At 39.0% G+C, this 25,797-nt stretch overlaps 1 protein-coding gene across 7 annotated transcripts in view; it reads left to right on the forward strand.

The window, feature by feature from the left end:
* Positions 1–5,003: 5,003 nt before the first annotated feature.
* PECAM1 (platelet and endothelial cell adhesion molecule 1) overlaps positions 5,004–25,797 on the forward strand; it is a 28,475-nt gene continuing 7,681 nt past the window's right edge. The window contains exons 1-14 of one of the 7 annotated variants that reach the window (XM_030461604.1): positions 5,004–5,318; positions 5,460–5,486; positions 6,969–7,262; positions 7,648–7,947; positions 8,030–8,299; positions 8,661–8,921; positions 9,914–10,195; positions 12,200–12,481; positions 12,881–12,988; positions 13,889–13,916; positions 14,377–14,447; positions 14,610–14,666; positions 16,975–17,043; positions 20,294–20,350. In XM_030461604.1, coding sequence (XP_030317464.1) covers positions 5,285–5,318; positions 5,460–5,486; positions 6,969–7,262; positions 7,648–7,947; positions 8,030–8,299; positions 8,661–8,921; positions 9,914–10,195; positions 12,200–12,481; positions 12,881–12,988; positions 13,889–13,916; positions 14,377–14,447; positions 14,610–14,666; positions 16,975–17,043; positions 20,294–20,350 — 2,140 coding nt within the window. In that variant the 5' untranslated portion in view covers positions 5,004–5,284. The remainder of the gene's footprint in view (positions 5,319–5,459; positions 5,487–6,968; positions 7,263–7,647; positions 7,948–8,029; positions 8,300–8,660; positions 8,922–9,913; positions 10,196–12,199; positions 12,482–12,880; positions 12,989–13,888; positions 13,917–14,376; positions 14,448–14,609; positions 14,667–16,974; positions 17,044–20,293; positions 20,351–25,797) is intronic. The other 6 variants (XM_030461605.1, XM_030461606.1, XM_030461608.1 and 3 more) reach the window with 6 other exon arrangements.

Here is a 25,797-nt window from a genome sequence, read left to right on the forward strand (position 1 = left end):
CTGCCTCAGGCAAGCAGAGGGAAGAGAATAAAAGCCAAACTGAGCTTTCATTCACAAGGTCAGTTCTTTGACTTGAGAATGAAAACAGTGTGATGTGAGCTGGCATTTGGTAGTAAGGCTGTGAAGGCTTCACACTGCATCTGTCCTATCACAGGCTTCCAGGGAAAGCTGCATGTTTCAGCAGAATGATAAAAGTTATTCCTGGTCCCAGTTTCCCATCCCTGAGAGGTTCTCCATTCTGGAAGAGCATCTGCTCTTCACTGTGTGTCTGCAGAAGGCTTTGCTAAAAGTCACCATATACTGACAGTTATGTCTGGTGATGAATTAAATTAAGCTCTTCTGTTTTGTCTGCAAAAAGGTTTTACTGATACGGCTACATCATCACAGAATGCAGTATTTTTACACTCCTACTCAAAATGGCTGTGGTAGCAAGTCTGCAGTTTATTTTAACTACTTGGTATTTGACTGTGAGAAGACTTTTTCTTGAGTGGAAGAGGAAAGGATCTTTTTCTATATGCACATTTAAGATAGCTTTAAATTTCTTGCAGTGATCCTCAGGTTCTGAACAAGAATTTCCATGTAGTGAATTTCAATGAAGTGCAAAGTAAAAGGCACATGTCAGCAGGTGAGAGGAACTTCTGGGTATCCAACTGGATTAGTTAAACAGCTCTCAAATCCCCCAAAGATGAAGTATTTAGAAATAATACTTCTCTACCCACTCTCTCTCTCCCTCCACCCCCCCCCCAAAAAAAAAAAAGAAAAGAAAAAAGAATAATTTTGGTGACACACAAGATTGAGGCTACTACTGCATTTCTCTTAGAATAAATTTTTATGTCACTGTCTAAAAGAAATGGTGAAAGAAATGAGAGACCTGTCAGTACTGTGCTTGTTTTCCAGCCTCTTTTGAACTTCTGTTTGTGTACTCCAAGGGGTATCTGCCCCTTTGTGCATCCTAACCAGAGGTTATCAGTAGCAGCTGTGGCTGTGTGTGGGAGCAGATAAATTCTTCCCTTCTGTTTGTGTAAAGTCTGCTGAAAGATTTTCTGTCAACTTGGATCAACTGAATCTTGCTTATGAAACTGATGTGGAGTAGTGCTGGGAGAATCATCAAGCAGTATAAAACCAGTGGGAATGTACAGAGAAGGAAAAATATTTCAGAATTCATTCTCTCTTCAGCCAGAAGGTTCTGACCTTTTCTCTGGTGCTGTCCCTATTCTGCAATGAATATTATTGCAGAGCTCAAGGCTGTTTTTCTGCTGCACCTGTAAGTGCTGGATGTAAAGCAAAAGACAGCAGTTAAAAATATCCTCAAGGTGTGGAACTGGTCACTTAGGCACAATGCTGGAACAGAGAAAGTTTGTGAGGTGGTGTCAGAGACCACAACCAACAGATATATTTCACACTTCTGAAAGAAGAAATTTCCTTTGTTTAAATCAGCTTCTGGGGTTGTGCATGCTACATAAAATATAAGTCAAGACACAAGAACTCCAGTGTAAAAGGAAGTGTAAAGCCAAATAGTAATAATTAGCTGCTTTTATATTCAAATGACAAATTTAATTATGAAAACCTTAATGATACTCTCTCATTACCAGCTTCCTGGTTCCTTCAGTTACTTTTCTAGATCTAATTTACATTGCGATTTGGAGAAGGTGTTGTGTATCTGGAATCGTTTAACTGAGAAAGCAGTGAGGGAACGCAGCGTGGTTCTCTGGAGTGGTCATCTCCCAGTAGATGGAGCCATTGTGAAATACAATTTGTTCTGAGAAGCACAAACTTCGGGCTATCTGGAGTTTCTGTGCCTTGCAGTTTCTAGACGTGTGGAAAACAAAACCAAACCAAACAAGAAACCATTCATTTTTTAAATGTTCTTTGGGAATATTCAAATCCAGGGATGAAATCAACGTTTCTCCAGGGAGATATAAGGAGGCTCTTTAAAGGTGCAAATGTGTTCAAGAGGTGAGAATATAGTCTGAAAATATTTGTAGAGCAAATTCAGTTAATTCTCAGTTCCCCAGGGATTTGTCTAGACTTCTGAAAACAGCAATTTATTATAATTATATTATTTTTGAGTTGAGTGTACTGAAGTAGGAAGTGATAAGCAAAATAGTACATAGTTGTAAGGAACCAAAATGATTAAATGATTATGTATGTCAAGGTATTAGGAATCAAAGCTGCTTTTCTGTTCTTAATTTAGTTACTGAAAAACTTGTATTGACCTCATAGATGGACACAGATTCTTAAATTTTTATACATTTAAAATAATATTTAGAAAATCCTCAGAATTTGTAGATACACCTCTATAGCAATTAACTGTTTTTAAAATCAGTTAATTTATGCAAGAAATGTGGATCCTGCAGTATCAGGGACAAGATATGATGACCTCAGAATGTTCTTTTAAGAGAAATGTTTTGTCAGTCAATCAGTGAGAAAGAACTTGGAGGCAACACATGTAGAGACTTCATATTTTCTGAAGACACTGAAACCTCCATGAGGAACTGGACATTTGAGACCAGGAGGCAAAGCAGATTTGCTGGAATCAGCATGTGTTCTGTCAGGAAGTAAGATGTCAGTCCTGAAGAGGGGGACTGTGCTGTGCTCTTCACTGTCATGCCAGCAAGCTGGAGAGCAGATGAAAGCAACCAGCTGAAATGTGGTACAAACTCCCAGCTTCCTTTCTGGCTGAAACATTACAGAGGGTAAAATCTGAAAATCTTATTCAGCATTTTGTCCTTTGTTAGGAAAATAGGCCTTGCCTCCCATTTGAGGCAAAGTTCTGTTTAAATTACAAAGCTGATGTTTTTAGGAAATGTCATGGGTAAGCCAGCAGAAGCAGCAGAGATGGATCAGTTCCCAGATGAGCACAACTTTGATGTTTAAGGCTCTAATTCATTGGGCAGTGGATTAAATGACATGCTTCCCATAGGTTTTAGAGATGATTGCATCAGATTATAATGAGTGTTCTGTCTGCTTTAGAGAGTGTGTTGCATTTTTGAGGTCAACCCTGCTTTTCCCATTGTGACTGAATAGAGTTCTTTATAAGATGTGTATTAGAATGACTTTGATCTTCCATATTTCAGAAAAATGTATCTTGAGTGATTACAGTGAGGTGATTGCTTGGAAAATATGCAGCTGTATTACAGGCACAGGTACCTGTAAGTTAATAGAAGATTATCTCAAACCATTCTTTTGCATCTGAAATGCTTTTCTCCCAAGTTACATAATATTTTAATTAAATTTAATTAAATTCCTGCAGTTGAATTTACTTCTTTGGTCAATACCACCTTGATTTTCCTCTCCAGCAAAAGGCTTATGAAGAGTATGGCAGTCTAATAGGTGAGATATTATGGAATATCCTTCACTAGGGAGTGTCAACAGCCTTGGGTGCTGTCACCATTAAACCTTACTTCTGACCTAGTTTCTCCTAAAAGCTGGCACCTGGTTTTGAACTCACTCTGAAGGGTGAGATTGCTTTCTACTTCTAGATTGCTTTATAGAGTGGCTTCCAGTCTCCCTTTCTAGAGTATCTTCCAGATTACTGTTTAGAGCTGTTTCTAGACACATTTCTAGAGCAGATTCTAGATCATCCTCTATATTACATTCTAGAGCAGCCTCTAGATTGATTTTCAGACAAGCTTTTTTGTTTTTCTAGAGCCATCTCTAGCTTGCTTTCTAAATATCTTTCTAGAGTTGCTTCAAGATGGTTTTTATTTCCAGATTGCTGCCACCCTCCACCCCCCTTCTCGTGGGAAAGACCAGAGTGGTTTTGCTGAACTTTGTATGTCCTGAATTCTTTTAGGGGGAAAGGGGGAAATCTCCTTCCTTCCTTTCTTCCTGTGTTTTGTTACCAATAGCAAAAGCTGATCTACCTTTGTTCTCCATCTGCCATGGGTCCTCCTTCTCTTTTCCTTTACCTGGCTCTGGAGACCATAGTTGGCAACCAGCCAAACCATCAGTCTTTTGGTGCTGGTGCATTTCAAACAGACTGGATTAGACAGAACAGAAACTACTGCTAGTTAACTAGCTTACTTCTTAGTCATTGGTTGCTGTGACTGTTGTGCTGTGCTGTACTCCCTGCAGATGCTGGACAGATGCTTCTCATACTGCCCACACATTGTTAAACACAGGAGGGTTTCCCTCCAGTTTCCTTTTGCAAAATACCACACTGTGTGTGTGATACAAGCACCAAGGTACACTCAGCAAACAAGGATAGTACCAAAGTAAGAAAAGCAGAAGAGGAGAGAAAGGGAAGAGACAGTATCTGCAATTTTGTCTTCCTTGTTCTGCCCATCTCCTCCTCACTTATATCAAGAAACTGGTCATGGTAATGAGATTTTGGATAATGGTTACATGTTACTTCACAACTAATCTTCCTCAGAACACTTTCACCTAAGTCAAAGCTGATGGATACTGATTTACTTGTGTTCAGGCTTTGGTTCATAAGAAAGTCCTGTATTGTCCATACTGTTAAAGGAAGGTCAGTAATAAAAGTGTTCTGAATTTTGCATCAGTTCCTTACTGTATCTCAGGCAGACATTTGCACCTGTGTAAACTGAGGGAATGTTTTGCAGCTTTGCTCCTCTTCTTACAACGTTAGCTGCATCCCTGAAATCAGCAATGTTTTGCACCATCCTGACTGCATACAATAAAATCTTGTGCAGTTCCATGGTTTTGATATTTGATGATAGTATGGGAGGTTTGCCTATCAATATTTTAGTCTAATACAGCAGTAGCTACAGTTTCCAAGGTGATTTCTTCTTTGCCACAGACCTAGAAATGTAGGTAAAGGGGAAAATAAATAATTATATACATGTGTTCTCTGTGTCAGAATGAAAGGAAATATTTGCTCAAAGACCTGTGGAGGTCAAATAGCAAAGGTAATTTGTGTTCATAAATGGTTAATTGTGACTTAAAAATACCCGTATTGACAGGAACTTCTGGATAAATGTCATTGGAACTGCTTGTTTTTTTTAATACACCTTAAGAATTAAACAAAGCAAATGGATTCGGTGGCGCCCTCAGGAAAAGTCCAGTCACTTCCTGAACAGTAATCTGCCTGTGAGCAGCAGATAGATTCTCATTGTTTGCCATTTCCAGTTTCCAGTAATGGGAACTATTACTTGATCTAGCCAGTTGCTGTTGAAGATCTGGGAAAAATTACAGAATTTTATCTGTTTCCATAAAACAACAGAAAAAAGTGTAACCTGGTTTTGGTACCTGGAGACATCACCTCTGATGATGAATATTGTTTTATTTTGGAACTAAGTGTCTATTCTTTGGGAACGAGATGTATCTTGCTCTTCTGATGATTTTCTTGCACTGTAAGTTTGATAATTAAATACCTGGGTGTGTACATGTGTTTCTGCTTTGTTTGGGGTTTGTTGGGGCTTTTTACTGTGTCCCTTTGCTGGTTTTCAATCTGTAAGCTTTGAAAATAACATTTCTTTTCATTTGTTTTCCAGGTTCAGAACTTTTTGCTCAGGAGAGAGGTAGGTCATTATAGGGTTTTTTCACACATAAATTTAAAATCAGTAATTTAACTAATACCTTACTTGGTGGTGTGCATCTATAGCAGAGTTTATCTGGGTTTGCTTTACTGTAGCTTAGGATGAAATTTGGCCATAATAAAAAAAAAAAGGAAAAAAAAGGTGTTACTTGGTGGTGTTTCTTCATATAGTGTTTAAGTGAGATGTGCTGCTCATACTTTAATACATGTTTTGGTGAAATCTGCTTTACTGAGACAGAGAGAAGAGGTGGGAGAGGTAATTTAATTACTAGTGGTTTTTTTAGCATTTAAAAAACCCTCTCATGCCTGCAAGCAAGGAGGGGGAATAAAATTATAGATTATGTTAGTGGCATTTCAACTTGCTCTTTTTCTTGCAAAAGAAAGGATATGGATGAGTAGTAGAGTACAGAACTTGCATTCTGAAAGGAATGCTTTTACTTTTTACCTTATCTTGCTGCCTCCCAGCACATACACTCTGCATGCTTCTTTTTTTCCATCACTAGGAAGAAACATTGCTTCTCTCTGTTGTATAATCAATTCACATGCAAAAAATTCACAGGTTTTGCATTGGTCTTATGTCCAAAATTCTCCTTAACAAGGACAATTTATAAATAGCTGGCAAATGTACATGGCAAGGGACTTCTTTGGATGCAAGAAAGTTTTCCTGTTCTAAAAAGAAATTTTTAATAGGAATCCTGGCCAGAGCTGGCATACCCAAAAGCTGTAAGTTTTAAAGGAAGGGAAAGTGAATGAACTCATAAATCTTTCTGTGTACTTTTTCATCTAGCTTTGTGAATAAAAAAAATACTTATACCAGGATATACTAATAATAAAATGTTAAGCTCCCAATTATTTATCACTGCAGTGTTTATAAACACAAAGCAATAAATATATATTAATACTATTATAAACTGTATGTCTTAAGATGCTTATCAATTTTAATATTTTTTTGTGTACAACTATTGTGCTTAGTATATTTTTTCAGGGACTGACATATCTCATTTCTAAATTAATAGGAAACATTGCATCTGCATATGATTCTGTATTTTAATTAATCAGGTTATGATTACTAAGGAGTCTTGTGAGTATGACTGTAGGACTGCTAACAGCAATAGTTAGGCAGATAACACATACACTGGCAAAACATGAACCCAAATATCTTCTGCTACACTCTAGTTATCCTAAACTAGAGATTTAAAATCATCCCAAGCTTGTGAGTGACATGTTTAAAGTGGAATTTGCTGTGACAGTCAGGGGTTGTCTCTGGTGGATCCGTACAGTGGAAGATAAAGCTGCTACCAGTGTCAGCATCAGTGAGATCTGACCACCACGATTGTAACATCTGCTACCAGGGTACAATGAACTGATTTTGGTGATTAAAATGTAGCAACTTGAGGTAACAGTATTGTGTTGGACAAATTGAAAATGAATATAACTCCTTTTTTTTTTCTTTTTCTCCATCAAGTTTTTACTTTCAACACAGTTGAAATCACGGTTCAACCATCTGGCAAAGTAAAGAATGGAGCTCCTATGTCAGTTATCTGCCATGCTGATATTAGCCAAAGTACCAATTTCCAGCTGGAGTATAATTTTACAATTTTTAAGGATAGCAAGCTCGTGTTCATGGCTGTCAAAGACAAAGGACATGCACAGTATGAAATACCTATGACTAGATCTTCAGATACAGGAGACTATGAGTGTACTGTGGAAGCAGGTGGAAAGACAAAATCCAGTAACTCCTTACATGTTTGGGTAACAGGTGAGTATTCCTTCAAACACGGTGGTTTTTTAAGGTAATAAAAAAGACAACAGCCTTCTAGGACAAGTAACAGTAGTCAGGGTTAAATGGGATATCTTGCAAAGTGGTTAAAAATCCATACACATCACAGGACTTTTACAAGCTTAGTACTAAATCCTCATGTTAAGGCTTAGAAATGAAATCATGATCCAAAGGCTTCATGGCAGATCAGTGATAGGAATACAGACTGTGCTATTTTGTTCTTCTGAAGGTGCCTTGGCATGTACACACACATCAGAGCTCAGTTCTTGTGAATTATTTACTGTCTGTTTATTAACATCAATCACTGCCACGGTTATCAGGATTCTACCCTTTGGTTTTTTGTGTTTTTTTTTTTTCCCCTAAGGAATGACCAAGCCAATTCTGACTGCTGAGAAAAATGAAGTTTTAGAGGGTGAAGTTGTGAAGTTACGTTGTGAGCTGCCAGAAGAAGAACCCCCTTTGTATTTCATTTTCCGGAAGATGAAGATGAATTCAACACCTAAAGAAAAACAGATACTTGAAAGATACAGAAATTTCTCTGAAGTGGAATTTCCTGTTGAAGAAGGAGATAATATTTTACAATTTGATTGTTTTGGTAGGAGAAGTGTAAAACTTGAATTTGAAAGCTCAGACCACAGCAACAAAACACTTGTTACAGTCAGGGGTAAGTTAGCTTTTATTTCTACATTTCTTTGCTTGCCATAATTAAAAAGTTGGGTCACAAGTTTATATTTATTGTCTTGCAGAACCTTTTATAAAGCCTACTCTGACTGTCAAGCCCTCAACTAATATTACAGAAGGAGACAGAATACAGTTTGAATGCTCAACTGTGGCAGCCCAAATGAATAACATTGAAATCATACTCCAGAAAAACAAAACAATACTGAAGAGTGTACGAGATGAGAAGGTTTTGAAATACTTTGCAGTAGCTACTCTGGAGGACAGTGGTGAATACCTGTGTAAGGTGGAGCAAGGGAGAGCATCTAAAAGCACCAAACTAAGTGTTGTTGTGTCAGGTAACACCCCTTTCATCTTAGATTTTACTCAGGATTAATATTTAAATTTAAATTTGGCAGAACTCAAGATGCAAGTGTAACCTCCAGATCCAAGTATAAGTTTTCTCTAAGTGAAAGGCTATTTAGATTTAGATTTTGGTTTCTGATTTTTGCCTGCCAACTAAAATAATACCATGAGAAGTGGTTTCAAGTGATTACTAAGTTTGTGTTTTCCCTGAAAATATTATTATTTTTAAATTGCATTATTTTTTCCCACTAATTGTATAATTGCAGTCTGTTCTTCATTCTGTATTCTTTGAAATAGATAGTCATATTCTTTTAGGTTCAACTTGATTTAATTCGTTCTCTTTTTATCTTGCAGAGTTATTCCCCAAGCCAACATTGGCTGCTTCTATGAGTAAACTGGATGAAAATAAAGAACTAACTTTGAGTTGCAGCATTAATGGTTTTAGGAAAGCAAACTTCTCTGTGTTTCGGAGAAATTCAGATGGAGATATCTGGTTGAGAAATTCTAGAAACTTAACCATGAGAGTTAATGTGAATCATACTGGATCCTATGTCTGTAAAGCTGAAGTAAAAGGAATAGTCAAGGAGAGCAAACCTGTAAGGATAAATGTTTATGGTGAGTTGATATAGAGGCTTAGAACCCAATAGTGGAGGGAAAACATCAAAACTTGGTGCTTATAAATAAGCACATGTGTTTACTGCATCAGTCTCTAGTCCATGAACCAGCAGGGTGTCTTTTAGTTCTTGCAATATTCATCTCTCTGAGGTGTGTGATGTAACCTGTGTCTGTAGAGGATTTGGCATGTTGTAACCTAGTCAAGTCAGGCTTTTCCAGGGCTGTCCCTGGGAGAAGGGAGTTAGGATGTCTTCCTTCTGTTCCCTTGATTCTGCTGGGTGCCAAATAAACTCCCATTCATTACCATTCTCAGGAGCTGGGAATGTTCTGCAAACCTTTTACTCATCCATTTGATCTGAAACTCTGTCAGTGTCTGCTGTAAATCCCTCCTCCTGACCCTCTGGGAGGAAGGCCATGAGAGCCAGGGGCCATCTGGGTAGCTCAGCTCCAGAAAAGCCAAGTTTTTTACTATCAATACAGCCCCCTCCCCAACACACTATTTATGAACACTCCTATTTCCATCCCTCTCATGGAACAATCACTTCTGGGTCTCAACTCTGTGCAGGGGGATTAACTTGGCTGTGACTCACAGTGCTGCAGAAACAGAGGTCCCCGGTTAGGTGCTGTAGAATCAGGTAAAACATGCAGTGGTATTTGCATATATTTTTGGTCCACAGACTTACTCCTTGGGTCTGAGCAAGTTCTCAGGTCTGGATGATCCACAGCTGTCTCTGCACCTTTTTTGGGTTTCTTTTACATTCTACTTGTATGCTATTCTAGTCTAAGTCATATGTTTCATTGTCTATATTTTTGTTTATTCAAGTCAGTGCCCTGCTTTCATTTTGTCAATGAAGATGAACTTTGCAGTATACCCTGTGTGTGCAAACTAGCTAAATATTGTATATTTACATATTTTATACAAAATAATATTGTCTCTACTGGCCTTATGCAGGGGCCTTATGCAACAATTTTTTCTTTTATTCTCCTTTTAGCTCCAGTCTCCAAGCCAACCCTTTCTGTTGCCAGTGGTTTGCCAGAGGTGGTGTTAGGGAAGCCTTTGTGGTTAATCTGTCATTCAGCAATGGGAACACCTCCAATAACATTCACATTCTACAAAGGAAATGAAGTTAAGAAAGAAATAGTTAATGACACCTATGCCACGTTCTTGGATGAAAATATTGGACAAAACGACAGAAATGGATACAAATGTGAAGCTAAAAATAATCACTCCAGTGGTGTGAAAACCAGCAATATTTTAAACATCACAGTAATAGGTAAGTCTGTTTAATTCTTCTTAGAGTGAAATAGTTGGAGATGCTCCCTCCTTGGGAGTGTTCACAGCCAGAGTGGATGGAGCTTTGATCAGCCAGGTCTATGGGAGGTGTCCCTGTCCATGCAGGGGTTTGTAAATAGATTAATTTTAAGGTCCTTCCAACCCAAACCATTCTGTGGTTCTATTTTGATATTAGAAATTATTGTTCTCTAAAGTAAAAATCCTGATAGTCATCAAAGTCAGATTAATTACAATGGAGTTTATTTTAATGCTAAAACCAGATCTGACTTGAAAATCTTACAGAAGCTGTTCTAGTATAACTATTGATTAAAAATTTCAGGACCAGATCCATTTTATTCATGTTTGATTTTCACAGGATTGGATTAAATACATGCAAAATGGTGGGTTTAACCCATGATTTTATTAACTAGAAAAATGGAGGTAGCTTGATTCAGGGCAAAAGATGTAACTCTGCTTTTTTAACTGTCCTTCTGAATACCTCTGTTATCAGTTGAAGTTTTCAGAGGCACTGAGCATATGTTTAACACAGAAGCTGCAGTTGCTAAATAGCTCTGAAAGTCAACCAGGAGTTAGTGTTTATAAGCAAAGCTCATGTATCTGATTTACAAGTATATGTGAAGCAGAAAGGGTGAATTCCTCTGCCCATGGGTAAAGTTTGTAGTTAAAGCTTTAGAAAGAAGATAAATTGGAATTCTGCAGAGGCAAGCACAAAGTCTGATAAGGCTGTGATTTCTAAGGGTGCTGTTGGCAGATATGAAGAGAAACCAAAGCAAACACAAGTTCTGTAGGAGGCCACCTAAGACTGATGTCAGGACTGATGATTTGTAAAATGCATGTGTAGCTTTCCCTGTTGTTACACCTGTATTGGAGCATGTTGTCTTAGCAGGGTTTTTTTAACCAATATATTGTGTTTCTGGAGATTTGTTTGGAGCACTCAAAGCACATGGTACTGAGGTTTCATGTGACAGTGCCCAGTTTAGATCCTATTGGTTCAAAGGTTTGGTTAAAGAAAGTTCTGTCACTGATGTAGATCTGTTCTGTCTCCACTGCAAACAGTTCCTTGGGTGCCCAAAGAACTTACTTGTTAGCAATAGGTTTTGCTATAGGGCTTGAGGAAATTTTTTTATATTCTATACCCAAGATATGGACTGGACCTTGAATTTAATTTGAAACCTAAGATAAACAATTGTAAAGAAGAGAGTATCTGTTTGAGGAGGCACACTGAAGCCTTCTGCACTAAGTCCCTAACTGTTGTGGGCTTCATGTTGACAGATAGTGTCTTGTTGGCATTCCTCTTTAGTAGTGAATGAGGTAAGCAGAAGTAAGTCTCCTTCTCAAGTAGAAATAAAGCATTTATTGTGGCTGTTGCTCCTTGAGGACCTGAAAATATTTTAAACTATAGAAGGAACCAACTAATTGTTGGCATTGACCTTTTATTAAAGGAAATAATGATTTGCCTGTAACATCTTCAATGTCTGCCTGGTAGTGTCACCTCTTCCTTACTTGGTCAGACTTGGTTAGTTTTGCCATTCTGATGTTGTCCAAAGATTTTACTGTTTTGATAGTGGGTTTGGCAATATGTGGTGAAAGGTAAGTAGAGCTGTGTGTCCTCTGCGTGTTGCTGGCACCTATAGTTGATGTCATTTGACCAAAAGGTAACCACATACAGCTACTGGCAAAAATAGAGTACTTTGGAACTCTAAGTGAGGGAATTGGTGAGACTGACCAACCTCTTTGGAATGGATATAGGTTCTTTCTTGGTCTGCTTTGTTTCTTTATGAGGCCCTCTCTATTTCTGGGTGTATAAAAATAATTACTAGAGGGCACTGGCAGAGACTGTTCAGAAAGATCAGTCCTGTGCATTCAGTCTCTGTTTGCCTAAGTAAAAAGGCATTAAAACACCTATTTCAACAGTACACTATTTTATCATCAAAGTTATTTCTAACAGTGCTAATGGTTGTTTTCTTCATGCCTTCCTCTACAGTACCTATCAAAAATGCCAGCTTGGGCAGCTTTCCATACGGAGAAGTGGAAGAGGGCAGTGAGACTGCTTTTCTCTGCTCTGTGAAAGAAGGATCTTGGCCGATCCACTTTCGGATTTTCAGAAAAACTGATCATGAAGTTCTTGTGTTTGAAACAAGAGAACACTCAGACAGAGTCATGTGGCGCAAGGAAGCAATGAACAGGCAGGACACAGGGACATATTACTGCATGGCTTCCAATCGAGCCAATGTGGATGTGAGGAGCCACCCAATAACCATCAATGGTAAGCTCACTGCTAGGAGAAGCTGCATGCTGTGTCATCACGAGAGATGAGATCATGTTATCTGGGATGTTACTAAGTATAACTCCCTTATTTGTTTTTGTTCCACCCTTTGTCAGAGGTTAAACAGAGTGTTCCCTTTATAAACAGATTGTCTGCTTTACATGGGGAAGTTTGAGGGATGCTCAGAGGTAGCCAGATGCAAGCTAAGAGCAACCCACAGGTTTTGGATCACAAAGGAGAGGCTCACCTGTGAGCTGTGCATGAAGGTCTCCTGAAAGTTCTTCCCCACTGTGTAACAAGGCCAATTTGTAGTAAAATGAAAGGTCGGGAGCCACAGAAGTTGGTGCTGCTGACCTGTCACTGAACATACTCTCTTACACATTTCTTTCTTATTTCCAGTCATCTTAGCGGCTTGGCAGAAAGGAGTCATTGCTGCATTTGTCCTAATACCCATTGCAGGAGCAGTAACTCTGGCTTTGTGGTGGTTTTTGTGTAAGAAGAAAAAGGGTAATGAATAATTCCCTTCTATTGTTTTGGTAGCAAATGTATTCCAGTTGAACTCTCCTTTGTTTCAGGAGCAAAGGGGGTGAGGGTTCAGGAGATGACTAAATACAGTTTTAAAAACTAACAATCTAATATAAAATGTTGAGTGGCCCAAAGTAAGCTGTGGGTGTGCTGAAGCTTTCCAGTATATTGTGCAGAATGGGAGCATCCAGCTAATGGTGCTGGGGAAGGCACTACTGAGGCAAAGGCTATGGGATGTATGCCAGGACTGCACTGGTGTGATGCAGTCCTGGGTCTGGAATTCAGTCCTGTGCAAGGGGCAGACAGAGCCTATGGAATGTTTTGATCCCTTATAGAGCTGTGACAATTTGGTCTGGGGTCCCAGGTCAGGCTGGGAGTACCTCAGCAGTTGAGGTACTTCTCTAGTCCTCCTGAAACAAGTTGAAGATTATTATTAGGTTGTGGATTGTTTTGGGTTTTTTGTTTGTTTGATTTGTCCTCACACTGTAATACTTATAAGTTAGGGATTTGTTTCTTGCCATTAAGGTGTTCTTTCAGATCTTGCCCTTTCAGAAGTTTGTAAATGTGACTTAAATGAAAATCTTGTGATATGCAGTGCATTGCAAAATATTAGGAAAATCTGGAGTATCTGGATGTCCCAAACTGCTTAAATTGACCAAGGCTAAAGTTTGGGGTTTGGGATCTTTGGCTCTCTGGGAAAGAGACATTTAAGGGAATTGGGCTATAAGCAGAATGTAAGACACTAAGGAATTATTTCTATGATAGCCAAGAGAAATTATTCTGACTTGGGTAGATAATAAGTGTATTTTTGTTTGGATGTTTACTTTAAAATTCTTTTACTTCTGCAATCTATTAATAGATGCTTTTCTTCTTTTTGCCAAGCTAAAGGACCATCCATGGAGATGTCTGGGTAAGATGTCTTGCTTTATGGTAGTGGTGAAGTATTTCTGCTTAACAGGCTGGAGGCCTTTCACCACGTGAATATAGTGTATTATGGGCACACACCTGCAGACAATAGATAGTTGTGCTTCATGTATCACCTGCTACTATAAAAACAGGATGAGGAAATACTCTAAAAATAGGGGAAAAAGGCCAGCTAAGAGAAATAGAAGACTGTCAGGCCTGCATTTGATGCATTTAGATGTGGAATTAAAATTATTGAGGTCTTAAAGAAGAGTAATGAATGAGGGACCATTTTTAACCTTTAAGTTTCCTTCTTCTCTTAAAGACAAAGGCAAACTTGTCATTAGCCTCAGTACTTCTGGATGTGTGGTAGTCAGCATAGATAATGACTGATCTTTGCATATCATATTCTTGTTTTTATTGACTGCTTATGCAATTGCATCAACTTTTATTGATTTGCTTTTCAGTTCTGCCTTGGCTGCAAACTTGACAAGTGAAAAACTGACCAGACAGCACAGTGATGGAGACTACTATTCAGGTAGGATATTTTGCTGCAAGACTACCAGTAAATTAGCTTAATTAAACATTAATTTAAAGTTTTGGACTTACATGGCTGTTGTTTAGATATTGGCTATGTTAAGTATTTTGTTATATATATATATATTGTTTTGTTAGCTCAACTTTTGCTTTAATATTTTAGGATCAGGTTACATTGAAGATAGTGAAAATCATATGAAAGCAACAGATGAAAGTAAAGGTAATTTCAGACTTAAACAATAGATTTAAAAATTATTTTGTGAGTGAAAATTGTGATGTTTTCTAGTGGTAGCAGTCAGGGTTTGATAGGTCCTTTCCATTTTCTCTTTGATAGTGAGGAAGACACTGCTGCTCTTAGGTCTTCCATGCAAAATGACGATGACAGGACCCATTTAGCAGCTGCATTATGAAGTGAACTTAGTTGTGTTGGATTCCAGGCCATCTAATGAGGGATGGAATAAAATACAACTTAGAGTCAAAATATAAGTTCTATAGAGCAAATATTCAGAATTACTCTTTCTAAAAAGAATCTTTTCTACAGACTTCTGCTTCTTTTACTTCTCTGTCCTTTCTTCATTTCTTCAGATCTTGGAATACTTAAGCATAAAACATGAAAAAAATCTATGGAATCTGAATAAAAATGTACCAAATACCTTGAGGGACCATGCAGGCTATATATTTATAGTCATTAAAATGTGCTGCATTATATTCTTAAAGACTGGTGGTTTTATGATATTTAGTAAAGAACAGTACTTTAATATGTGGATTTTGCCATCTGAAAGCATACTTAGTCTAATATACTGATTTATATTGATGTGAAAATATTCTCATGGGTTAGAGGCACTTTCTGATGGCTTGTAATACATTTTGACTTGGTTGTCTATTAGACCTTGAGTTGGAAATCCATCAGTGTAACTAAGGATCAAAATTAAGCTTAAAATTGATCCAGAGCACAGAACTAGATTCCCTCATAAGCTTGTATGCAATTTAGGTGGCAGGAATTTCTAATCTTTGATGCAATTCTGAGGGGGCAGGGCAGCATTGTACCACAGAACTAAGAGAAAGGTGCTGCACCAAGTTAATTTCACAGGAAAACTTGGAAACAACCATCGGAAGCTCAAGCTCAATGCCTCTTGTTTTTTCCATTGTATTCTACCTGGTTCAGTTTAAGTGGGCTCTGATCTAATGATCTGCATCTGTGCAAGGAATAAATGGCTCCAGTCCTTACCTACTGTGCATTGGGCAGCTTCAGTAAACCAGCCAGGGTATTGCAGATCTCTCTACCAGATGTGAAAACCAAGCCTATTATTCATATATATCTAAAAATACCAGTGTGTGTTCTGCATTAGTGTGTCAGTAGCTTTTACTTCAGAAAGCAAAAGAAAGGAGTTTGTAGTTGGTGCATGGAAGTTACTCCATTGTGGCCTGAATGAGTCAAATTAGAACCAGAGAGAGGTTCTAATTCTGCACAAGAGACACACAGACAGCAGAAACATGGCAACACAAAGCTGTATTGCTCATTCAGAATTGCTTTTATTGTAGGAAGCAAGTAATTTAAACTTTGTTTTTAACTAATATACCACCATAAACACTGTTTTTGTTTCATTCAGCTTTTTTTTTTTTTGTCACTCACTAATGCTATTAGAAGGCTGGTTTAAAACTTTCCTACTCTAATGATTAGATCTTTCTTGAATTCCTGTTCTAAAAAATCCCCAAGCAGTTCTGCAGGATTCCAGTCTGGATGGCTGTGGAGGTTTCTTCCAACTTTTACAGAAATCTAGTAGAAAGCCATCTCCACCCTAATGAGAAGAGAGAGTAGAAAGCATCAACTGTTTCTTGTGTCTATTGTATCCAGGGAGCCAGCCCTTGTCAGTCAGTAGTCTTAGTAAATCAGGTGTCTAGTTGTTGCCAGGTTTCCTGTGAGCATTGTGGCAGAGAAGCATTTTGAGGAGATAGATGGGTTGCCATTTGTAGATGTTCTGTGGAGAGCTTGAAGGGTAAACAAGAGAAAGGCTGAAATTGTTTATTGGCAAAGCAGAAATTGAGGCTATGAGAGGTGATGAGGGAGGCCAGGAAAGGCTTGGAGAAGGCTTAAAATGGGAGGGAGGTGGAGAATGGGAAGTGTCCTGCCACAGCAGCCATGGGAGAGGGGGGAAAAGTAATAGCAGAGAAATAGACAGGAGAGGAGCTGGAGCAGGAATATGGGAGATTCTCAGGTAATTTCCTGTTCCATTTGTGCTGTGCCATTTTTTAATGGGTTACACTGAAAGTCAGAGTTTTAGGCACAATTCTAGATATCTGGCTTGAGTTTTTTTGCTGCCTCTCACATTGGGGTGACCCTTAGGAATGGGTTGGCCTTACAGCTCCTAGCAGAGGAACTCACATCTGCTGTAACTGGGCCTGATCCTGCACCTGTCAAAGTCAATGAGGACTTGTCCATTAATTTCAGTGGCAGCAGGATCAGGCCTACAGCTCAAATGAAGTATGCAGTCCTACAAAGAAACATCTTCTTGATATTTTTGGGGCAGGACCTGACCTTGAGAGTGATGAGGTGGAGTACACTGAAGTTGAAGTATCAACGCTTGATCCTCACAGAGGTAATGAACTCTCTGGCCTCTTCGGTTATGTTTTGGGAGCAACTCTGGGCTCACTGCAGCTCCCTGACACTGGTCTGATATTTGCATCTGTGAATGCAAGAGCAGGGGGTGTTCTGTGTGCAGGACAGTTTCATGCCAGTACCACTCCTTAACTTAGATGATGCTGTGGGTGCCACACTCTTCCTTGGAGTGCCCCATCCCCTGGGATCCTCTCGTGGACTTTCCCATCCCATCCACGTGAGGTCTGTGCAGTGCAGGACTCCCAGCTGTGGCCCTGGGCAGAAGGCTGTGGATCTTCATGTTAGAAAGTCCAAATTCATTGAGAGCCATTGGAGGTTAGCCACAGGGTTTGATAATGGGGAGAAGAGAAAGCAGTGGAATTTCCTCCTTTATAAAGGAACTGATTGAAGGGTCAAAGCTGTAATTCACTTGTGATAAGAGGAGGAAGAAAGTCTAGCATGGATTTAGTCTCTCAGTCTTGAGAAGCCTGGAGACCATCCTGGATTTTGTAGCACATTAAACAGAGAAATGAGAATATTGATGCCCAGATAACTTGTAGTTCTGTGGTGACAGTAACCAGACCTGATGGCATGAGGCTAAGGTACATGTCTCTGCAACCTTGAAGGAGGAATAACCACTGAAATTTATTCCCAGCACCCAAATGCACACTTCAGTCTTTCTGTGTCATCTGGAGAACTGTGATATCATTATGGTCTTGTGTTGAAAGCTGTTAAATCTTTCAGAAACTCAAAAAAAGTTTCAAGTAGCTGAGAGCTAATGATACCCACAAGAGACATTTATGCTCTGCTTCTTTCCTTTAGCTGAATGAGAAGCAGAGAAAGAAATGGACAAATTTGCTTTTTCCTGGTAGGGAACCAGGACCTTCATTTATTTCAGAGACAAAAGACATGATTGTTTAGTTAGCAATACAGATGTTTGGGCAAAAGTGCTCAGTCTTCAAGCTTGGCAGCAAAGCTCTCCCAGAGCAGCCAGTCGTCTTTTCTCTGTTTTCATGTGCTGCTATCATTCATCACAGAGTTTTCCCTCTGTTCTAAACATGCTGTTTACCCACCTCTGCTAAGTTCTGCACTGAGACACCCCAGTTCCTGCACTCTTTTTCAGAATAGGGCTAATACATAATTGTTCCAACTGTTTCTGAGCAGACCCTGTGCACTGCAGTGGAACAGTAAAGATATGCTAGTGCATGATTATTTAAACTAAAAGCCCTATGAAATGCAAGATGGGCTTCTCTTAAAATAACCTTTTCATCCTATTCCTGATATATATAACACTATTGCAGTGTACCATACTGAGCAATAAGTTAGTACCCATTGTGTGTAAACTGCATCTCATTAAACTGCAAACTAATGTTTAAAAAGCAGTGTGTAAATGAGATCAGAATAATTTAACTGAGTGCAGTCTCATGTTACAGCTATGTATGACATACAGAACATTAGGGAAAACAAAGGGTATCACAGTTACCTTTTCACTGGGCATGCAAAATTCATCCAGTGTTACTGACAGTGGTAAGGCTGCTTGAAGCAAAGTTTCACTGCTTTAGTTTAAAACTTCTGTGTGGGAATAATTTGATACCCACTTTCTGAAGTAGGGGTGAAGAGGGTAGACAAAAACAAGGCAGAGCTGAGGCTACAGAGTCCACCTCTGATTTGGTGTAGTCATAATGGAATGCTAATTTGATATTTAAAGAGATGGTAATTCTAGAGAATGATTAGATTGAATACTTACAGAGATTATATGCTTGACAAAAGACAGTGCTTATCTTTCCTGAAGTTTAGTTGTGCAAAAAGATGGCAAAGTGATTTAGACCCTTTATGGTTAATCCAAGCAAAAAAAAACAAACAAAAAAAAAAGTCCAGTGCTAAAGTAAGGTCAGGAAATATCCCTAAAGTGAGAAAAGAAAAACCACTAATCACAGCTGAGTAAGAACATGCTCCTTCTTTTACTTTTATAGCTGGTTAATTGTCTACAGGGTGGCAACTTAACAAAGTTAGTGGGAAAAAATGTCAAATCCCAGTAATTTCAGTGCTGAGGCAATTTTTGGAAGATTAACAAAGAAAATAGCATGGGCAGTGGCATTATATCACAGTTTAGTGAAATGAGTCTGAAAGAAAAAAATAGCAAGCTAAGGAAATGCCTCCCACCAAGTCTTTCCACAGAGTCAACACAAATAGATTTAGGACTGTAATCTGCTAAAAAAAAAATTGTTCCAAATGAGATGAGCTACCTCTCATTAAAATTCTGAGAAGATTACTTCTTACTTCACTGGAAATTGAATTGATCATTTAAGCAAGAGCCCATAAACACATGAAATGCACTTTAAAGTCTTCTGACTATTTTGCAAAGAAAGCTCATGTCAAAACTGCAAGTTTGAAGGCTGTGATTAGGCACTTGGTGAAGTATAAGTCCTACTGCAGTTGAAATTAATAGCTATTTTGTAACTCAGTTCTGATGTATTAGCTCCCAGTTTTTGAAGGATGCTTAAGAGAATTAAAAAACAATGAAATTAGCTTTGGCAAATAATGTGGTGCCAGAGACACTTCAGTTCTTCAGAGTGATGCAGAACAGAAACAGTCCTGATTCTGAGTCTGGCTGCAGATCAGTATGTCTGAATTCTTTAAATGTTTTTGGTTTTGTTTTAATAACTAAAGTACAGGACTAGGTATCCAGAAATGTAATTTTTCTTTTCAATTTCTGGCAGAGAGGGAACAACCATAATCTATTGGTTTTTAACTTTAACTAGAAAAATGTAACTTTTGGTTTACTGAAGTTCCACATAAATTGGAGGTGCTCTCAATAGAATTCTGAGGTTTTCTAAGAGTCTCAGTTTAACAGAAATGAATGAATGCTTCTAAAACACTTTGAGATCCTTGAACAGCAAGCTGCCTGCATAGGCCTTTATACAAATGAAAAAGTGGTCCTAAATGCAGAGTTGTTTTGATATATACTGTTTATATATATGGTTTTGTATCTAATGTTGTTTTTATATGGAGGGAGAGACATCTCCCTCCCAGAATCTTAAAGTCTGGGCTTGGGGGAGGGGGTGGAGTTGCTTTTTCATACAGACTCCACAGGATCAGTGCTGCTTACGTAGCTACTTCCTCTGAAAGTAAAACAGTGTGTTCTGTTTGTTTAAGGAGCTTTTCATAAGGCAAACAAAAAAGGAAAAAAAAAAAAAAAAAAAAAGGAAAAAAAAGAAAAGAAATTGATTCTGTGCCAATACATTTTCCAGCTCCTGTACAGAAGGGGACTGAAACAGTTTATAGTGAAATCAGAAAAGCTAATAATGGTAAGTAAGCTAGTGAAAAATTAAACACATAAAGGAAGTGTTTGTGTCGAGATTAGGGATAAATTTGTGACTGAATAGTTTAGTAGATAAATGCCATAAAAAGAGTGCCAAGTCACATAGGAACATACCAGAGGGCAGCTACAAAAATCAGAGGTGTTGAGAAATGACAAACCACCTACATGGTTTCTCATAAACCAGTGATGATCACTGCAGAGAGATTAATATTTTTAACATCTCCTTCATCAGCCCATTTGCACTTTATCTGCTAAGTAGTTTGGCCTCACATCTGAGTCTGAGTATGTGCCAGGCACTCGACCCTTCCACTGCCTGTAACACAGAGTTTAGGTGGGCATTAGCAGCTCCCTGGCAGCTGCTGTCTGTAAATGTTCTGGCAGTAATGAGTTCAGAGACAGCAGGTTAAAAGCACTTTTCATAGTTTGTCAAAGAATATATCAGGATTTCCTTTCCTCTCTTTATGTTAAGAAATCTAGATTTGTAAACATTAGGGCTATAAGCTGTTCAGATTTTGTCCCCATGTATGTTACCAACTGTGCTGTTTGTGTGCCATTTTAAACTTTTTGTCATTGTCTTTTAATTTGCTGTTTTTTCTGTTTTATAAGGGATTTCCCATCTCCTCTGACACAGTATTCTCTGTCTAGGGAATCTTTCATGTGAGGCTCTCCAAGTGCTTTAGAAAACATTACTTAATTTTCCCTTGTGAAGACGTAGAAGACAAATTTTATCTGCATTTTACAGCTGAATAAACAGAGAGATTAGGTCATTTGTTTAAGGCAATGTGTGACAACACTGGGAACAGAATTTCAGAATCCTGACTCCTGGCCTGGTGCTGAGATTATTGCACTCATTCTTCACAGCCTTGCAGTGAAAAGCAGAATATCATTCACACAAGAGAACAGGGTAAGGCACTTCATGTAGAAAATCACCTGGCAGCATCCTAAGGACAAAGCTGCCTGTTTCAGGGCTGATCCCAAAGGTCACCCCTGTCTTGGAGTCTTTTCCAGTGAGTGTGAATTGGACCTGTAACAACCTGCAGCAGCTGATTGTATAATCCCATGCTTGCTTTCTGCCAAGGTGTGAAGCTGCTTGTAACACCTTTCACCATCCCTGGTTTGGGCATAATGGAAAATCTTATGTACTGGGAGGATGTTTTGTGAGTTGGAGTATAAACTCAAGGTTGGTACAGCAGAGCTGTGCTTGGCATTAAGTGGGAATTGCAATAAAATCTGATTGAAGGGCTGAGCTGAATTAGCCAGGTGATATGCAAAAGCCACTTAATCTTGCAGTCCACCTGCTCTTTTATGCATAAATGTTTCAGTTATTCTTGGAAACATGGTTGCAGTTTATTGTTTTAATCATGTCTGTTTTTCCTGACTGATAGACAGGAAAAGTGTTTCAAATAGATAAGCAGTGCATCACATCTCTGTGCTGTTGCTTTGCATAGCTGGGTTACAGCCTGGTTAAATGTAACATTTACTTTGATTTTTGATAGACTGTGGATTGCAAGGAGGCAAAGTATAAATGCAGTGGAGGATCCCTAGGAAATAGAGCTGTCTTCTTAAGTACTTTAATATCACTGTGTACTTCAGGAAGTTAATGGTTCAGACAAATGTGTCTTCTGGGGAAATTACAATAATTTGGGAACTGGTGCCACCTACACAATTTGACAGATTTATTACCTAAGACCTAAGTAACATTTTATTGTCATTAGTTTTTAGGTAACTATAGTGGTTGGGGTTTGTTTAATTAGAATTAATTGAAGGCTTTGTAAGCAGTTTTGTCTTTTCAAGGAGTTGTCTGTGTGTTCTAGAAATTGTGTCCACTGGAGAGGAAGCTGAAGAGATGTCAGAAGTTGTTACATCTGATACAATTCTTTGTGACTGAGCTAAAATAATTTTCCTTTTCAGTTTTCTGCTGCCCCTCACTGCTGTGCCCTGCAAGGCAGATGCCACGTCAGTCACCAGCTTCTTTTGTATTCTGAGGTCTACAGCCATTGCTTGGTCTTATCCCAAGCCATGAATCTATAATGCAGATAATGTTCTAAACTTTTCCAAGCCCCAGGCCTTGGCATTGTGCTGACAAGAGGAAATGGTCTCAAGTTGTTATAGGGGAAGTTTAGATAGGATATTAGGAAAGATTTCTTGACCAGAAGGGTTGTCAGGCCCTGGCACAAGCTGCCCAGGGGAGTGGTTGAGTCACTGTCCCTGGAGGGATTTAAAAGATGTGCAGATGTGGTGCTGAGGGACATGGGCTGTGGGGGACTTGGCAATACTGGGTAAGCAGCAGAACTTGAGGGTCATAAAGGTCCTTTCCAACCAAAATGATTCCATGATTATTCATTTGTGAAATTCAAGTCAGGTGTCTTTTGACTGAAAGTAAGATAATAGTACCATAGCTAAAGGATGTCAGTCTCTTAAGTTGGGTGTTAGATTTCTTCTTGTATCATGAGAGGTTTAAGGAAGATGCTGATCACTGGCATTGTCTCTGGAAGCAACTCAGAGATGAAGTTATCTCTGAATTGTTATTGAAATGTTAGTTTAATTCAGAGAAAGATTTGGTGTTCAGGAAGTTCAGGTGTTCAGTAAGTATTGGTTTAAAACCTTTTCTGTATTAACAGACTTTTACTTTAGTGTTTTGGGGAATGGTCACAATTAGTACCACTCAGGTCAATAACACCTTTGTCTAGAAGTCCTTCACACCCGTCAGGATGAATTGATTTCCTTAAAACACTGCTTTTTCTGGTTGTTCTGTGCAAAGGTCAAAGCATATTGGGAGTTAGGGATACCCAGCCCAGTCCCAGAGCTGTTGCTTTTTGTTGAGAAAGAATGGAGACAGTCTGAGACTGGAGCAAAACAAACAATTGTAATCCACAGCCTGCCAAGAATGATAACGTGGCTGTGGCCCTGCTGCCAGCTTTGCCTGTGCTGGAATCCCAACCCACCAGGCTGGCAGCTGATGCTCTTCCTGAGGGAGGGGTCAGGATGTGTCAGATACTGAATTCAGTGAGTGGGTGGGGGCTCTTTTAGCTGTCTCTTTTACTTCCATCACGCCTTTCATCCCCCAAAAGGCAGCAGCAGGGGCAGGAAGTCCAAGCATCTCCACACTGGTCCTCTTATCTCCTCTCCATCATTCCTTCAACACTGATCCTATTTTGGGGGTAGCACAGTTCTGTTCATCTTGCTGAGAAGACTGAGTTCAGCTCACAGATTTCCTTACATTTTTACAGGGCATTTCTTGTGCTTCCTTGCCTCTGTATCAGATCCAGAGCTCCCAGAAGCCAGTGATAGGCTTTGTGCTCATCTTGATCTGTGAACTGAACTCATTGAGTGAGGCTTATTGCAAAGTAGCTATTCCTAATTTTCCATTAGGAAAATGGAGATGCAGTGAACAAAATGCAGAGTGAGCCTTTATGCTGCTAAATCTGGAAAACTGAACTGGTCACTTGGAAGCAACTGCAGTGGCGAGACAGGAAATTCTAAGAATCCTATTGCAACTAACAATGTACTGTGGAAACACAAATATATCCCAGTGGAAAGAGGCATGAGAAATCCCCATTGCATTCAGTGGTTTGGAACAAACTATTAGAAATCAGTTCTAGCAATCAGGAAATCTGTTTTAATACTTTCCTGCTACTGAGCCTCAGGCTTAGCATCTCTGTACTTAGCCAGAATTTCCCACTGAGCACCTTTTCCAGCATGGAGAAAACTCACAGGGTCTGGGGACTCATTATGTTATTCAAAACTCAGGTCTTATGAGCACATGCTAGCTGCATGCAGTCCAAAATCATGCAAATAACCTTTTCCTTCTCCAAAATAAAAATTCTTTGGATCTTGAGGTTCCAAGGCATGTTCTAGACCAAAGCCTGGATCCATGAGATGTTGATTTTGGAGCCAAATGCTTACAATAGCTTCAGCCAAAAATTAGGCAAAGCCAGATGGTGTCAGTAAGACAGAAATATGCAGGGAGGTTCTGACCTTGCTTGAACCTAAACCACGAAGCTGAATTGCATGCATGCCCCTGTGTGAGATCTGTTCCCAAACTGCCTGCCAAGATTCTGTTAGAAGCTGCTGCTCCAAGAAAAGTCTTGGCAGAATGTACTCTGTGTCTGCAGTTCAGCATCTGCAGCTGGTAGTCAAGCATTTTACCTTTCAGCACTGGTGAAGATGGGTTTGAGGTGTGCTGTGAATTGCAGCTGTTCAGGCATATAGTCTCTTCTCCATAACTTCTGGCAATGAGAGAGATCAGGACAGGTGGTGATGACAGTGCCTTCAATTCCTGCTATTAATGTATCCCTTTGTAAAAAAGTGCTCTTTGAATTTGAAGCTCCATCAACTAAAAGCACTAGCAGGAGTTCAGATTCATCAGAAATCTGTAAAAACACCTACCTTTGGGTGGACTTGGGAATATTTTAGGAATCACCAGCACCAGACCTTCAGCTCAGATTCCTTTTATAAAATATGCAGCTTCTTGTTTGTCCTCTAAGAAAGCTTGACCAATTTTTCTGCATATGACCAGAATCCAGCATATCCCATTTCCCTGGTTTTTGTTAGTTGGGGAAAGCCAAGTGTTATTTGAAAACCTCTCTGTTCTTTTCCATCACAGTAAAATCAGTGTGTTTCAAGTAAAAAACCACTTTGTATTTTTAACAGGCATTAAATAAAAAAGTTGTGTAAAGATTGATGCAGCAAAGAGTCTACAACAGCACTGCATCATTGTGCTTTCATTAGAGGGTACCTGCTTGGTACCTTTTAGAAATCATATAACCTTCCAGGAGCACTTGCAAAAGGACACATGATGACATTCTCCTGGTAGACACAGGATACTTAGCTAGAAAGTCACACTAGTTTGGATCTGGGTGACAGATAACAAGGAGGTGGGAGATCTGTCATTGTGACCTGGTAGCAAACATCCCGTTGTTTGAAGTTTGGAATTTATACAAAATTTCTCATTTCCTCCTTCCTGTAAGCACAATACAATGTGTCAGAGGCCTAAACTTCAGCTCGTTAATGCCTCACTCCATAAATCTTACATATAGTTATGTCCATTTAAAGTCAAGCTTTGATGTAGCACTTGGGTCAGCAGTGCTTTTGTTCACTTCTGTTTGCTGGCAGGGCACAAAAAGCATTTATGTCTTTCCCATGTACCTTTTTATTTTATTTCTTATCAAACTGGCTAAACATATAATGATCAATCTTGCCAAACATTGAGAGAAATTTTATATTGAAATTAAGTTTCTGCACTGATATAAGATGCTGTAGTCATCCCAAGCTGTTAATCCTTTTCCTAGGATTGATATAATGATCAATCTTGCCAAACATTGAGAGAAATTTTATATTGAAATTAAGTTTCTGCACTGATATAAGATGCTGTAGTCACCCCAGGCTGCTAATCCTTTTCCTAGGCTAAAAGTTCTGGGGTAGAACTGTCTT

The sequence above is a fragment of the Calypte anna genome, chromosome 18, assembly GCF_003957555.1.
Source record: "Calypte anna isolate BGI_N300 chromosome 18, bCalAnn1_v1.p, whole genome shotgun sequence".
Lineage (NCBI taxonomy): Eukaryota > Metazoa > Chordata > Aves > Apodiformes > Trochilidae > Calypte > Calypte anna.